Source organism: Phalaenopsis equestris, unplaced genomic scaffold, assembly GCF_001263595.1.
Source record: "Phalaenopsis equestris unplaced genomic scaffold, ASM126359v1 Scaffold000002, whole genome shotgun sequence".
Classification (NCBI taxonomy): domain Eukaryota; kingdom Viridiplantae; phylum Streptophyta; class Magnoliopsida; order Asparagales; family Orchidaceae; genus Phalaenopsis; species Phalaenopsis equestris.
This window is the reverse complement of record NW_018164444.1, coordinates 31967566-31984168: the sequence shown is the minus strand read 5'-3', so window position 1 is coordinate 31984168 and position 16603 is coordinate 31967566. Positions and strand designations below refer to the sequence as shown.

The window sequence follows — 16603 nt, the reverse complement described above, 5'->3', positions numbered from 1 at the left end:
ATTGTGGTGGCCACTATGACACTTCACGACTTCATCCGACGACATCCCTTTCATTCAGATATGAACTTCAGTTTGGCTGATGACGATCAACTGCATGTCTCTCCAAAATCTTCAGAATTTCTGGTTGGGCATTAATTACTTGAGAATAAGATAGAATCGAATGAATTTGAAACTCATGATGGTGAAGGTGTGGCCGAGATGGTTGCTTTGAGGGAGTATATCGTAGTTGTTATCTGTGGATGTTGATTGTTGTATTGTGAATTTGGATTTTATGATTTTCTTTATACTTTGGTTTGTTTCATTAATACTTTCATTAATTCTTTATTTTATTTTGTTTTGTTTTTTTTTTAATTTTTTCTTATGGATGCTGATTCAACAATTATTCTTTATTTATTAGACTAGATTTTTTCGTATGTATTTCGTTGTATTGTGAATTTGGATTTTATGATTTTCTTTAGAATTTCGTTTATTTCATCAATACTTCCATTAATTCTTTATTTTGTTTTGTTGTTTTTTTATTTTTTTCTTGTGAGTGTGTGAGGTCTGTGATAAATGATGAAAATTATGACCTTATGAGTTATTTGAGATGATTTGTTGTTGTATTCTAGTGCTGCATCTGTATTCCTAATGAAGACAATCAATATCCTCACTTCTTTTGGGTGCATCAGATTATGAGGATATATGTGAATGACCTTTTTTGGTGATATACACATCTGACGCAGGAGTATCGTATCTTGTTGGTATTGCATGTGAAATCTTAAAGAATGCAACCTAGGTCCTCTCTTCTTCTCAGTGCAGCAGTATATGAGGATCTACTGGATGGTTTTTTTTTGGTGATAGACATATTTATCCCAAGACGATCTTCCCTATGGGTTAAAGATAACCAAAAACTCATTTTTTTTTGGTTCACCATCTCCTTGTAGTGACAAATGTGTGAATTGATGTAGTTGTCTGGGACCACACACTCACATTTTTTTTATGCTTGTTTCGTTCGATACGGTTTTCGTTTAATTCGGTTTTCTTGTGGCTATATAAAACTTAATTTAATTTTCTGATCTGACAAATGATTTCTTTTTTTATCTCTGTAGCAACACGAACTTTAGGATTTTAGAACCTCCCGAGTTGTGTTGTGTTACTGCAGACTACTGACTCATTTACTCACGTCACGAAAGTCTCACAACAGTGGGAGACAATTCTACGACTGTTGAAAGGGCGTTTTAGCACGATGTAGTTTTCTTTCGTTTGACCAACATTTCAACATATTCCACTGTTAATAGTGCTCGGGGTACAATGATTTTTCAGGAGAACAGTACAGCTGAAAACAGACGGCATCAGAGTCTTAAATTAAACATTTTAATATTTTTAATATATTTATCTTTATTTTATTTTTTTATACTCACGAGAGAGTGAGCAGTGTATGATATTTTTTTGAATTGATCTGTAGCAGTTTGCGGCTTCTGTTTTATCAATTATTTTTCCCATATCACTCTGTTGCAAACAACATCACTAAACAATGACAGAATGATCATTTATTCAGTAATAATTGCAAATGAGTTTTTTTGAATAAACTCTCTCAAACAACTCAACTTATTCTGATAATCTGCAGATTATCATATTGTAAGGATAATATGTTTATCAGCAAATTATAAATAATTCGCAGCTGCCCCAAATAAACCCTCAGTGTGATTAGGAGCGAGCAAGGTTACATGAAGGGTGAGGTGTAATGGGGAAAAAATAAATGGGGTTTTAATTTCTTTTATTTTTTTAATGATGATTTTATTCAAATTCTTTATAATATGAGGTGCATGCCTCTTGCATGTTTAGGCGAGTCCCTCACTTTGAAATCTCCCTTGGTAGTGGCATTCTATAGGTAGTTAGTTATGGAATAATATTTTTTTGGATAAAGTTTATGGTATTTGGACCTCCCCCGGTGTTGGCAATCCTGGAGCTAGACTGTCGGTCAAGGCATCTTGAAACTCTCGCAGCAGGGGCTTCATTATATTTGTATCAACTCATCAGATTCACTACTTTCTAGGAATACAAATGCTAGTCCTAATGGTGCTTCTCTCAAGGCCTGCATAAAGGTAGCTCATGACACTATTATCTCAGACTTTGTACGAACGTTCATTGTCTCGGACTTTGTATGAACGTTCATTATCTCAGACTCTTTCCTATGTAAGAGTATGATGTGTCTATCATCTTTGGTGAAGGAATATGTGTGCTAACAACCATCATGATGTGTACACCAGTTGTTTGCCAAGGACGACCTAATGTGATATGATAAGCATCAATAGATACCGTGTCATATCACATTTGATCTTGGAACTTGTCTCTGAGAGAGAATTCCAATGGACATCCCCTTTCAAATGTGATCTCATTCTTTTTCTTCAATCAAGAAATGAAACAAGGTTGAGCGCGCTTTTATGTGAGAAGACTCAGGGTTTGTTTGGGGCAGCTGTTGATTATTTATAATCTGCTGATAAGCAGATTATTTTTATAATCTGCAAATTATCAGAATAATTTGACTTGCTGTTTGAGGCAGCTTATTCAGAATAGCTTATTGGTGGTTATGGTTGTATAAATGACATTTCTGCCCCTGTCTGGTAAAACAGTTTGGGACAATTTATTCAGAATAGCTTAATGGTAGTACAGAAGCATAAAGTACGGAAGCATATAGTGCAGAAGCATACTATCAATCTACAATCATCACAAATCAATTCCAAAAGATGACATACAGTTCTCACACTCTCGTGAGTACCAGAAGAAATAAAAAAAAAGATAAAGACAAATACAATTATAATGAAAAATATTAAAATATTTAATTTCAACCTCTGACTACGCCTGCCCTCAGCTGCTCTATCAACCTTGGAAAACATTGGATTCTTATGATTGCTGACAGTGTAATATGTGGGACTGTCAGCCCACCAGAAGAAGCCGCAACGAGCTGAAACACCCTTAGCACAACTGTAGAACTGTCTCCCAAAGCTATGAGACTGACGCGATGTGAGCAACGGAGACTGTAGTCCACAATAACACAAAATACCTCTGTCTGTAACTGATATCCTGGAAGTCATGTTTGTATAACTGCGAAAAAAAAAACTAATGTCAGAACTTATAAAAAAAAACACATAAAAATTGATCTACATATATACGAAGAAAAGAAAGACTTGCTGGATTAGCTGTCATATATAACATATGCTATACTCCCTCAGAGTAGTCATCTCAACCACACCTTCCGCGTCATGAACTTCAAATTCATTAGTTCATTCTCATCCTCCGGAATTGAAAGCCCGATCATGATTTCTAATGGTTCTTCATAGACAGTCAGCTCTTCGTTATCAGTCATACTAAAGTCCGTATCTGAATGTGAAGGGTGTCGCCGTATGAAGTTATGAAGGGCCATTGTTGCCACCACAATATGCACCTGTTTTTGAAATGTATATGACGACATATCACGTAAGATGACTCATTTCTTCTTCCAAACCCTAAACGTTCTTTCAATTACCCCACACATAGAGGAGTGATGTTTGTTAAACATTTTTTTCCTACCACGAATAGTGTCACTTGTTTGCTCAAAATTAGGAATATGATACCTAGTGTCTGGATATGACTTCAGATAGCCCCTCTGTATAGGGTATCCAATATCAACTAAATAGTATTTTCCTGTTATGAAAGATATTATTATTTGCAATAAATACCTATAACTTGGAATTATATAAATCAAAACATACCTGAAGGCGGATGAGGAAAACTCTGCGATCTATTCCTCGTAACATAGGCGAAAATTCGACTATCATGTGCACTCTCTTCCCAGCCCGCCATAACATATGTGAAACACATGTTGAAGTCACATACCGCCATGATATTTTGAGTAGTCAACCATTTCGACCAATGTAAGCCACATTGTCCTGACTGGGTATTCGGGCTTCAACGTGAGTACCGTCAATTGCACCTATGCAGTTCTGTTTTACAAGGTTAGAAAATATTTATATGTTGTTATGAAAGTAAATAAAAGAATAGTTACCTTAAAGTAAGACATGTAACGGGGATCAACTGCGATTTTTCTTGGAGTACTAGCAAATGATGGATCCTCTGGCCTGATGATTTTAGCAGCTAAGCTAACAAGTGTCTGTATGCCTTTGAAAAAATAACGACTTATTGTCTTCGATGAATGCTGAAACCTCTCCATAGCAGCCCTAATTGATTCATTGTGTGACAGAATATATAGTGTTATAGCCAATACATCCCTTTTCGTCGTTCTCGAAGAACCTTGGAGTCCGTGATTAAGGGATAACTCGTGCAAGAGATCCATAAAGATCGGTATTGTCATTTGAAATATGTTACTGAATCTAATAGGATGTCCAGAAAGCATTTCGCCAACCCATTATCCCAATAAAGCTGGAGGTTATTCGGGGTGTACGAACACTGCTTGATCGGTAATACTCCAACAGTAATACGGTAATAGCTGCAACTCATACCATTCTCTTACGACGTTCATGTTGTGGATCCATTCTAAAAGAAGAAAAATCTCGGTTATTTCATCAATAATTAATCAATATAGCGAGCGAGAAATAAATAATGAGAACCCTCAACTAGTAAGAAAAAAAAATGTAAAACTCTACTAATATGCATTCATGAATCAAGTATCATTTTCTTTATTTCTTCTTTCTAGCCTGGGTCTCTTCATCTGTGAGCTAGATTCTCCCATCTCCCTCTGGTTAACGCTGTGTATTTCTTCTTTAACTATCATCGGCTCTGGTGGAATATCATCAGGTATTCCTGCAAACCGTCTCACAAGGGCTAAATACATGTTTTCTCGTTGCCACAACCCCCTTGAACATTATGTCAAGTTTATCTTCAAGATCCAGGATAATTCCGCTCTGCTTGTATTTTTTTTACTGTCGGCATTGCCTATAATATTACAATGAGGAGGGGGGTTTAGTGGAATAATTGTTTAAAATGAAAATATTTGTAATTAACAAAAAAAAAAGACAATTTTACCTCTAATTTCTCGGCCCACCATTCATCTGGAGCATCAATTGTCCGTTTGATTAGATCCCAACCCAACCCCGTGGATTCACGTTTCAGCTTCTTCCAAAATTTTCACTCATTTAATTGATTCAATTTATTTTTAAATTTTAGCTTGTCATAATCCTTTCCAGTCAATTTTTTAAACCTTTTAGATATATTCTGCCAACCTTTCTTATTGAAATAGGTGGTTGGCCTATTCTTGATCTCAATCTCGATGATGCAGAGGTTGTAGAAAACATTTGTAACTTCCTTATCCCACATCGCTGAGGGTGAGGGACCACCTTCACTGTCTTAGACATTGTGGAACTATATGAAGAATTGCATATTGTGTAAAGAAATTCATTTTGTAACTAAACATTCATAGGCAAATTATTCAAATGCATCAACAAGAGAAGAAACACATAGACATCTTTAAAAAAGTAAATCTACATCCGCAAAATGAGCATACATCCACATTAGATCTAAATTAAGTAACATGTAAATCTCCAAATGAACGAACAACAGTGTTGAAATTTGCTCACAACAGAAAAATAAAAAATAATAACACAAAGAAATTATGTGGTTCGGTCAAAGACTTACATTCACAGTAAGACATCAAACATATTTTATTATGAAATTGTGTAAGGTTACATAACTATGTTCCTCAATGGAGAACACTACGACTAAAGTACATGTCTAACAATAAAGCAATAGACATTTTTCATATACATAATAATGGTTGTCGATACACATCTTATATTTGATACAAATTGTGTGAAAATAAAACAATACACATCAAATTTGATATAAACCTTCTCATATATGTTGTGGATCCCAATTCCACCGGAAGCAGCTGCCGAAAAAGATCTAAAATATAAGCATTGTATCTCTTTATCTAAAATATTAGGAAATGCCGAAATATCTCTAAAGACATAAAACTTCTCATATGAGCATTGTATCTCCTCTCATAAAAAATGTCGAAATATATAATAACTGAATCTCTAAAGACCAATACAACATATAAGCATTGTATCTCCTCTCTACCCTCGGCATCAAAAGAAGCCCCTAAAACCCATCAACAATGATATATCATCTAACTAAAGAGTGGATTAGTATTTGCACATTCAAATAAATGCCCCTAAACCCCATAACTGAGCAACATTCAAACAAATGCTCCATGATATATCATCTAACTAAAGAGTGGAATGTTTTTAAATGCATTGCAAATAAATTCCACAATGAACTCATAATATTCTGCTAACTCATAATATTCTGCTAATAGTGATCAATTGCAATTAGGAACAGGAACGTTTCTTCTCTGCACATAAGAAGAATTTAAAATTTTCCATTCGTTGCAATCAGAAATAGACCCTAAGCATTCCAAACACTCTTGAGTAATTTTTCAACTCCAACATATCCAAACATGAAGCTTTAACACAGGAATAAAAATAAGAAAATTCTCCAAATGACATCCTAACACATATAAGCACATTTCAACATTTCGAACCCGCTGAGTTCCCACATTTCGAACCAAATTTTTCATACAGGAACAGGGACGAGAAGAACAATATAACAGGTGCAGTGGAACACAGATCCAATGCATTCAAGGGATTTGCTCATCTGTCATTCTTGCGATATTACCAAAAAAAAAAATCACAGAAAACTTTAAGAAAACCCTCAGATCAATTTTTATCAATGCATTCCCAAATAATTCGGAAAAGACATCATCAAGAAAACCCTCAAGAAAACTGAATCTTGCAAAAAAAGTAAAGACAATCTAATCGAGCCACATAAAACCAACCAGAGAATCATAAGACCAACCAGAGAATATCGAGCCATAAAACCAACCAGAAAGCATAGCGGCACATAGATCTCACAAGAAGAATCGATGTTTACGAAGGAGAAGATTTGGAAAGGAGATGGCGAGGGAGAGCGCGAGAGAGATCTCGCAGGGGCACGAGAGGAATTCAAGCCCTAAACATCAGTCGCGAACACCGAACGCACAGGGAGCCCCGCGTGCGATCTGTAGAAGGAAATAATATACGCGCTTTTCGTTGTTTTGTAACGCGGGGCCGAACGTCCTAACCAAACACCACGGCGGTGTTTTCAAAACGCCGCCGCACCAAATAAGCTGCCCCAAACGGGTCCTCAATTTATCCAACTTTTTTTTAGTAAACACCACATTCTTATGATTGTCCTCATTAATGATGAAATTGCTTACCTTTCTCTTCATAGTGCAGTATGGATGGGAGATGTTGTGTCGGAGCCACTGTTATTCTCATTTGGGTTCAGTTTGAAGTATCCGTTGAACCATTAAGAACTCTCCCTCATCAGATGGGAGCTACTACTCATTCATATTCTTATTTTCTCCGGTGTCTTCAGTGTCATTTTCCATTTCTTTCACTACTCTTGCTCAGTTAAAGAGATTACTCTTTTGTTCTGGCAATCAAATGTGATATGCTAAAAGTCATAACACTTGGGTAGGAAGAACTTTGGGGCGTTGGTGTTTGACGACCCTAACAATTATCAACACTTTAATGATAATTTGATTTAATTCACAATCTCCACCTAAGTGTTAGGGTTCCTACGCAAGTGCAGGTTTCACCTTCGTAATATAGGATTCTACTTGAGTCTGGAATGTCAATCCCACAAGGAAGGGGGCAGTGGCTTGGTAGTAATATCAACCTAAGGGTGAATTCTAGCCCACTCTTTTCAGGTCCTAGTTTGGAAGATCGCTAAATATGATTTTTCTAACTACTGAAAAGTATATTTTTATTCTTAAGTTAAACTTTCTTAGATCAATTAAAAAGGTGAAATTCAAGATTGATAAGGTACTTTTCTCTTGTGATTTTCTAGGTAGATTGTAGGCGTTAATACTAAGAATTGTAATGTGGCACTGACAACAAGAGCATAAGACTCATTTACCCTTTCTCAAGTACATAAATGAGTATGATTCAAATCTAGGTAATTATTTCCGTCTGTCACCCGTGAAATTCCTAATTCAAATTATATCGATACGCTTCTCCCTAAGTTGCATTGCCTTCTGACTCATCTTTTATACTCATTATGTCTGTGAATATTCTATGTTGGTTCGCCACCGCTCTTTCGAGTCCTAATGATCACAACGAATTTTAACAAGTTATATGGTCAGTACAACATGTAAATTAAGTTTAGAGATATACTCATCACAGAAAATAAAGATCAATTCAAAGCATTCACAACCCTACAAATCTAACTTATCTATCACAAGAGAAAAGTATAAGAAGCATACTCACTACACATGATAAACACTAAAGAAAATTTCATTCAATCCAAGCAAATTAACCAAATATGTGTTTGCAATAATAATAAAATAAGATTACACATGATATATAGCTTTTGCCATCTGAAAAGAGAAATAAATTCCATCGGACGATTTTTTCCACAGTACTACACAAGATGCTGTCGTAAACTCTTTACAGATTCTCTCATATTTTCTCTTCAAATCTCTCTAGAACAAGAGTTCCTACTCCTAACTATTGTTCTTGGAGAATTTCAGGACTTGGAATTTCTTCCCTGCTCCTAAGATTGCCGAAAACTCCCCGTCTGAACTGTCAAGCACCCGTAAAATAATTTCCGGAGTCTTGCAGAAAGTAACTATCTGAACTGAAACACCTTGGCGCCTAGTCTGCGGCGCCTAAGCGTCATGCTCTCTGTCCGCTTGAAAAGCTTGGGCGTCTAGGCGCCTAGAACCTGACGCCAAGGCCTTCATCTGCAACACCTTGGCGCCATACCACAATCAACACCTTTGCTTCATTTTGTTCCATTTCGCTCCGATTTAGTCCAAATTCGCTCCAATGCTCCCACCAGTTATATCTGCATCATAAACATAAAAATAACTTCCATTAAAATACAATTTTATTAAAAAAACATGTGTAAAATAAAGAAAAAATTAAGTATATCTAAAGATATATCAATGGTTCTAACATTTTCTCCACCGTTGGCTGATTTCTCCTCCCAAGGACCAGCTTGGGTGCTCCAGTGGATGTTCTTTCACCGCCTGATCTAAGTTCGAGCTTTATCTGTGAGGTTTGGTGGTTCTTTGGTGACAATATTACTTTTTCACCTTCAATGCCAAGGCATGTACTCTAAACTTCAAGTAGGACCCAATAAGCCTGCAAATGCACCACATTGTCAGTAGATGGCTTCAACCTTCTAAGTTATCTCTCCACCATATGCTCCTTTAGTTTAATCAACTAACATTTCAATATGAATTGATCAGATTCGACAGTGTACTTCTCTATAGAAGAATTTCTCTAATGTAAGTTGTGAAGTTTTAGGAATATATTTTTCTAGTAATGCGGAGGAATGTATTTGTATTGCATATCTTTTTTCATCTTAGGTCATATGATGATCTTACTTTTCACTTCCCACTGTTGAGACAATTTCGATTTACTCATCAAAGGGAACTGTTCTTTTTAAGTTTGATGGTTGCTAATTTGACTCTCTTATCTTTGGAATGTCTATGTACAAAAAAGATTATTTCACTGTTTAGAGCCACTCAAAGAATTGGATTGGATATAGGCATCTGTCAAAATTTGGCAAGTCGATCTTCATGCCAAAGTCATCTCTTCTCTGACATTTGATACTAAATCATTGGAGCGGTGGTTCTTTATTGCTGGAAACTTTCTAGTGGAAGATGTTAACTTTTCCATTTTGATCGGAGTCATTATTATGGCTATAAGTGACATCTTTGGGTTTTATATTTTTAAATGCAGTAAGTCTTTGATTACGTTGGAAAATTTTTATTTGCATATCTTTCATTGTAAGCTCTTGGACACTTTTGCATGTTTCTCCTTGACAACATGATGTCTCTTCTCCCAATTAAGGCTTCAACTAAATAGAGAGAGCACTTTATGGTTAGATTTGGGGATGGACGATAGAGTTAGGGTTAGGGAATTTCACTGGGTAGATGAATTAAGTTATATGGATTTTAAGTTTTGGATTGGGGAAAATAAATATCGAAATATTTAGTTTGTGGGTGACTTTGATACCAAATGCCACCGATCTAGGGTTTCTAAATGGTGTGGATGGATCAATGGTTGGGTCAGATATTTTTATGGAGAGAAACGGAGTGAAAAATGACATTGACTACTCAAAATGGGTTCAACAGACCACTAGATATCAGGCTGGGTGCAGAAAGCAAGCGGGCAGTGGATGCGGAGGTGTTGATAAGTATTTAGACGTTTGTAAGAGATCACCGCTTAAATCCAATTAGATTACACACACCACCTGAGAAAGATCAAGGATACTTCTCTCCTGTAAGAGAAAATTAAAGAGAATAGTCTCTAAAGCATAAAAACAAAGCAAAAAGTGTTCAAACAGAAGTTCACAATATATTTAAATGTCCCAAGGAAAAAGAAACTGTAATTAATTAGCTTAAATAGGTACCCGAAGGGGTTGGTCAGCCGTGGGGGTTGGAAATGTTGAACCGGTTCCTCCTTGTGTCTCTCCCTGCCTAGGAGGTGGGTGCGGCACGCCCTGCACCAATATTCATTTGCCCCTAACATGCCTTCAGGGTTTATGTGGATCAAACTCTCTACCTTAGATACACATGACCAAGCTTCTCGCTTATATGCCACTCAATTCGTGTAGTACTTTAGTCTAATAAAGCAAACCGTAATATGCCCTTGAAATAATATCACCCCATACCTATTGGAGATCGTCAATAGATGAGGGAATACATAGTTGCTAATGGGATACATAACAATCACTTTCAACACATAAACTTGATATAGTTTGCTCTCTGATTTTGTATTAAATTGCCATGAAACCTTACCCTTTTTAACTATTCCTCATCAAGTAAATCCTTATATGGAACCATGTGTTCTTGATGGGTTGCCATCATCAATGGGACTTACAAATGATGCCCGATGCATAAATAATATACCAAAGTATGGAGTAACGCCATACAACTTTCTTAAACCCTTCCAGTACGGTGGGATAATTAATTAGGGGATGGTGCTGATAGGAAGCATCTATTTGTAGAATAAATTACTGTGGATACCGGTTAAACAACTGATTATAATACTCAATTTGCCAGAGAAATAGCAATTTTCCTTAAATATTTTGAAGTTTTAATCAAGTAAATCCTTATATGGAACCATGTGTTCTTGATGGGTTGCCATCATCTTTACACAATGCAATAGGACTTACAAATGATGCCCGATGCATAAATAGTATACCTAAGTATGGAGTAACGCCATACAACTTTCTTAAACCTTTCCAGTATGGTGGGATAATTAATTAAGGGATGGTGCTGATAGGAAGTATCTATTTGTAGAATAAATTACTGTGGATACCGGTTAAACAACTGATTATAATACTCAATTTGCCAGAGAAATAACAATTTTCCTTAAATATGTTGAAGTTTTTATCAAAGATTGCATTTGATAGCTGTGGTTCTTGTAGAGATAAAATATTGGTTGTGTGCTGTGATGTATAGATTTTGGTGATTAAACATTTCAGGCGGATGTGCTGGTAAATTATTGTGGCATTTGCATTGTATAAATTCAAATGTGACCTCATTGTCTTGAATTTTTGTCATGGTCTGGTGTGAGTGTCATTTCATTGAGAAATTTTTTGATGGTACTGATGAAGTCTATCGGATGCATGCAAAGTATTTTTCTTGCATTTGTATTGTTTTTATTAAATTTTATGGTATTAATATCTTATCATGAGCACTTACGTCTGTATGTTGAGTAAACGTAGTTAGTCTTTTGGATGCTTGCAAAGTTTAATTAGCTGTTGATCATCCCATGATAAGAAGAAAATATGCATTTATACGAAGCACATGCTATCGTAAATAACGGAAGCAAAAAATATTGTTGATGTTCACTCATTTATTTCATCATCGTTAGCCTTATCCTTTTTTTTTGTTAGCTTTATAAATCCTTATTTTTCATCCATTCCTAATTGTTACTTGAGATGCCAGCATTTATTTACAGATTATTTTAGTAAAGTTATATCCGTCTTAATCTTCTTAATTCTTTCAATTAATTATTTCTACCCATTAAAAGGTGCATTTACTACATTCAATGTATCTATCCAAACCGCCCAACTATATTTTTAATCATTAACTTATCATCAGTAGATGTCACTTTGATATATTGCTAATATAATTATTCCTTAATTCAATCTTCCTAGTTTTTTCATGCATCCATCTTAATCTTTTTTTTTTTTTTTCATTTCCTCCTTGCTCAAACACTTTAAAATGTTTCCCATGTCTTAGGCACAAACACGTTTCTGACATTCTTTGATTTATTCAAAATTGGGTTAAAGATATCTCTAGCCCAAAATAGGAGTGGATTTTCATGCTATAACATCTCACCCATGCGACTGTTGATCCCATTCTGCTCCATTTCTTCACAGTAGTTTCATAGCCTTTGCATCATTTTTCTTCGACGTCTTGGCTTTGGCTTTCATCTTGTGCCATTTCTTCACCCCTTTCTCTTCATTATTTTGGCTTTGGCTCATTTTCTCTTTGTTCAACTAATAGCTGCACTATAGTGTCCCTTTCTTGTCAGTGTTGGTCCCAACCATCATAACCCCGCTCTTGGTTTCTAATTGCTACACTAGCATCTAGATCTTCCCATCTCTCGTATAATTGTGTTATAACTAAATGCTAATGGATCTAAGCAATAAGCATAATGTTTACCCACCTCCAATTTCCTTTTTCTTCTTGATTTTTTATTTATTTTTTATCTATTAAAATAGAAATTATTTTATCTTTAAGGTTTTATTATGTTATTCTAGGCTTTATTATTTTGATTTGACAGGAGAATCATTTTTGAAATAGTAAAAAGCGCACTGGATAATAGTTTCATAGAATGTGATAATAAGCTTTTGTGGAAATATGTTATCAAATTAGAAAAAAATAGTTGTAATAAGGGAAGGAGAAAATATACAATGCAATATTAATTTTGTCAAGTATAAGGAACATATTTTAAGGTAAGAACTCGCTTAAGCAAGTTCGGGAAGACATTTGGTTATGCTCAAGAGTAACTTTTATATAACTGGAAGGATTGCAACTCTGAGATGCAAAGGTTTAGCAAAGTAATAAGCTTATTAAGAAGGTTCCCCTTCTTTTATGCATATGTGCTTCAGTCATGTGAATCAACATTCCATCCTACAGTCAAGTGAAAATTCATTTATGGTGGGGTTTATGTCAATTAAAGAGGAAGATATTAGAACCATAAATACTTGTTGAAAGCTAATTTAATTTGTAAGCTATAAATCAGTCGCATAAAGAATTAGTTTACGTGTTTTATTAAGCTTCTTTTTTATTTCCTTTAGCAAGAAGTTCATATTATTTGTGTTTTTTCTTATGCAACCAAGAACTCTTACATGATATATTCTCTGAAATATAAAATTTCGAGGACACCTTAGAAGGAATATGCACTGTTGAAGGAATGCTTAAGCCTTGAGTCAATTCAAGGCACATAAAAAAGAGAAAGGTTGTTATCATTGTTTGTGTGATTGGCCTGATTTAAAAAAAGACCTCTCGTTAACTTTATGGGAGTTATAAAATCGAAGTTTATGTTTAAGAAGACCATCAATTATGAAGGAGCATATAAGATAGATTTATATTGCATTTCATATTAAAAAAATTTATTATGGGGGTTGATTTTGATAAAATGGTTCAGTTTATCATTGACAATATATCAATTTGCATGGTGAATAGGAATATTGATTGAGATCTATCAGTTGATATGCTTATTTGACCAAAAAAAAAGAAAAATTATTAAATGCAACAAAATCACATGGAGGGACCAAGAGTTCGCTCTCTATTGACTCACTCCCTTTCTCTTTCTTTTTCTATTTCTCTTTGCTAACCCTTGAAGATTTTTATAGGATTATAGGCTTGGTGACATAGCATTCTCATTTATTAATAGATGTAGTTTGTCTGTGAGCCCATATGCTGCAAGACCATAACCCTTATTGCTTGAAAAGTTATTTGGGACTTCTTTTTCTGAATCTTGTATTTGTAATTCATCAACTCTTGCCATGAAAATTCATTTTAATATACTTTTGTCATATTTTCATGGAGGTCTCGAGTTTTTTCTGGCAATTCTATATTTAGCATGATGGAGCTTAGCAGTCTTAGAGATACATTTGACAGAGTTGCCAAGAAGCAAAAGCTCTCATCCTCTGGAAACCTTGAATTGATTGATCAAGTTGGTAATGAAATAGAAAGCGCAATAATAAAAATGCAGGCTGCAAAAAATGATCTGGACAATATTAACTATCAATCCGTTTTGAAAGAGCTGAGGAATAAGCTGAATGAGATGACCCCTCTGAATCATCTTGAAGGGTCCCAGAAGGAACTAACTGTTTTGTTTGGCAAATATGTGAAGACCTTGGAGAAAAATTTTACTCCCGACATTTCAAAGGCCTATGGAAATATGAGTTTTGATGTGCACACGATAAACCATATTATCGCTAGCCATTTTTACAGGCAGGGCCTTTTTGATCTTGGTGACTGCTTTGTGAGAGAGGCAAATGAACCGGATGCCGCTGCTCTGAAATCACCATTTCTGGAGATGTATAACATACTGGAAGCAATGAAGGGTAGGGACCTCGGGCCTGCTTTAAAATGGGCCACTGCACAAAGCTTGCGCTTACTGAGTAATGGTTCAAGTCTTGAACTCAAGCTTCAGCAGCTTCAGTTTGTAGAGATATTACAGAAGGGAGACAAGAATGAGGCTATTAAACATGCGAGGACATACCTGGCTCCATTTGCTTCGGTGCACAAGGTTGAAATTCAGAAGTTGATGGCTTGTCTTCTTTGGGCCGGACGGTTAGAGCAATCACCTTATGCAGAGTTCTTGTCACCATCACATTGGGAGAACATGATCGAGGAGGTCTCCCAGCAATTCTGCAGCTTGATGGGTCAGTCACATGCAAGCCCACTGAGTGTTGTAATATCTGCAGGAGTCCAAGGATTGCCAACTTTGCTGAAAATGGCGAGTGTCATGGCAGCCAAAGGGCAAGAGTGGCAAGCCATGAAGCAACTACCAGTTCCTGTAGACTTGGGAAGGGAGCTTCAGTTTCATTCCATCTTCGTCTGCCCCGTGCTTCGTGAGCAGGGCAGTGATGAGAACCCACCGATGTTGATGCCTTGTGGGCATGTGCTGTCAAAGCAATCCATTGTGAAGCTGTCAAAGAGCAACTCGAGGGTTTTCAAGTGTCCCTATTGCCCGTCAGAGGCCACGGTCACCCAGTGCAAGCAGCTACACTTTTAGAATCTAGAATTCCATGTCAATGGAGTGTTATGGCTAGAAATTCTGTGTCAGTTTCCGATGTCAGGCCATTCATCCATTCCATTGATTATTTATGCTGCTGTTTTTTTCTGTTGTTTTGATACTTAAAACAGATGTATGTTTACATTGTATTACTATGCCATGATTTTATTTTGTTTTCAACCCTATTTGTAATTTGTAGCCGAAACTTACTCTTTTATTGTCATGTTTTATCAGCATCATCATCATCGGCATCATTATTGTTGGTGTATTCTTTTGTGTTAAAAAAAAAAACCACATTGGCATTTCACAATCCCATAAAACTATCAGCTCAGCTTATTGCTTTGGCTGGCTTCCTGAACCCATGTTTAGTATTTTTATAGAACTTGGATTGGTAGTAAAGAAGTCGTAAATTTGATAATATGGTTGCTTGCAACAGAGTATTATTTATTTATATTGGGTTAAGATACCTTGATGTAGGTAGGGGCTACGGGATAATACATAAGAGAGTTTTAATGTTGTTGGAGACATTTGGAGTCGATGAAATAAAAGATTAAGGGGAAGTTTAGCCTTGCTTTGAGGGGAGGGGAAATGCATTAGAAATGTGCAGGATTAAAATTGAAAAACAATTATGGTTTCAACAAAGTCTTATGGGATCAATCAGCAAGCTTCACCAAAGAATAAGGTATATACCTAGTCGGTTCACATGAAAATTGTTTAAATAAATGATAAGCTTATTTAAAAAAAAAATCAAATATTCATAATATGATCTTTGGAGTCGGTAAAATTCTATGGAATAATGACTTATTTTAATGAGAAAAAATAATCAAATAATGATTGAATAACCTTTCTAAGTCATTAGTAAGATAAAGAAATAATAGTATGATTGAATCATTAAAAAAAAAAAGTTTGAATGATGATAACAAATAATTAAAATATTTTGAGTGACCTTAAAATAATAATCGAATAATGATTGAATAATGGTCAGATAGTTATTGAGTCACCTTCATACATGATGAATCTTTGTTTAATTATAATTTAATTAGCGTTCATTCATTTTTTGAAAAATGTCTTAATTGTGATTAAATCATCTTTGATCATGATCAGTCTATGTTTAATCATGATTTAGTTATTATTCAATCATTATTTGAAGATAATTTTAAGATGATTTAATCATTATCTGATTATTATCTAATCAAGTTCTTAGCATAAAATTTACTATTTATTTGCATTGTGGGTTTGTGGTATGTGTTTCTACTGGCATTTTGTGATTTAGGTTTATTGCTTAATCATCATATTCAATCATAATAAAC

General features: G+C 35.3%; 1 protein-coding gene across 2 annotated transcripts in view; it reads left to right on the top strand.

Moving 5' to 3' along the window:
- Positions 1-15544, top strand: part of LOC110028505 (protein RMD5 homolog A-like) — a 28618-nt gene extending 13074 nt beyond the window's left edge. For both annotated transcript variants that reach the window (XM_020730392.1, XM_020730384.1), the window contains exon 2: positions 14099-15544. In XM_020730392.1, the coding sequence (XP_020586051.1) occupies positions 14133-15293 (1161 nt within the window). In that variant the 5' untranslated portion in view covers positions 14099-14132 and the 3' untranslated portion in view covers positions 15294-15544. The remainder of the gene's footprint in view (positions 1-14098) is intronic.
- Positions 15545-16603: the final 1059 nt, after the last annotated feature.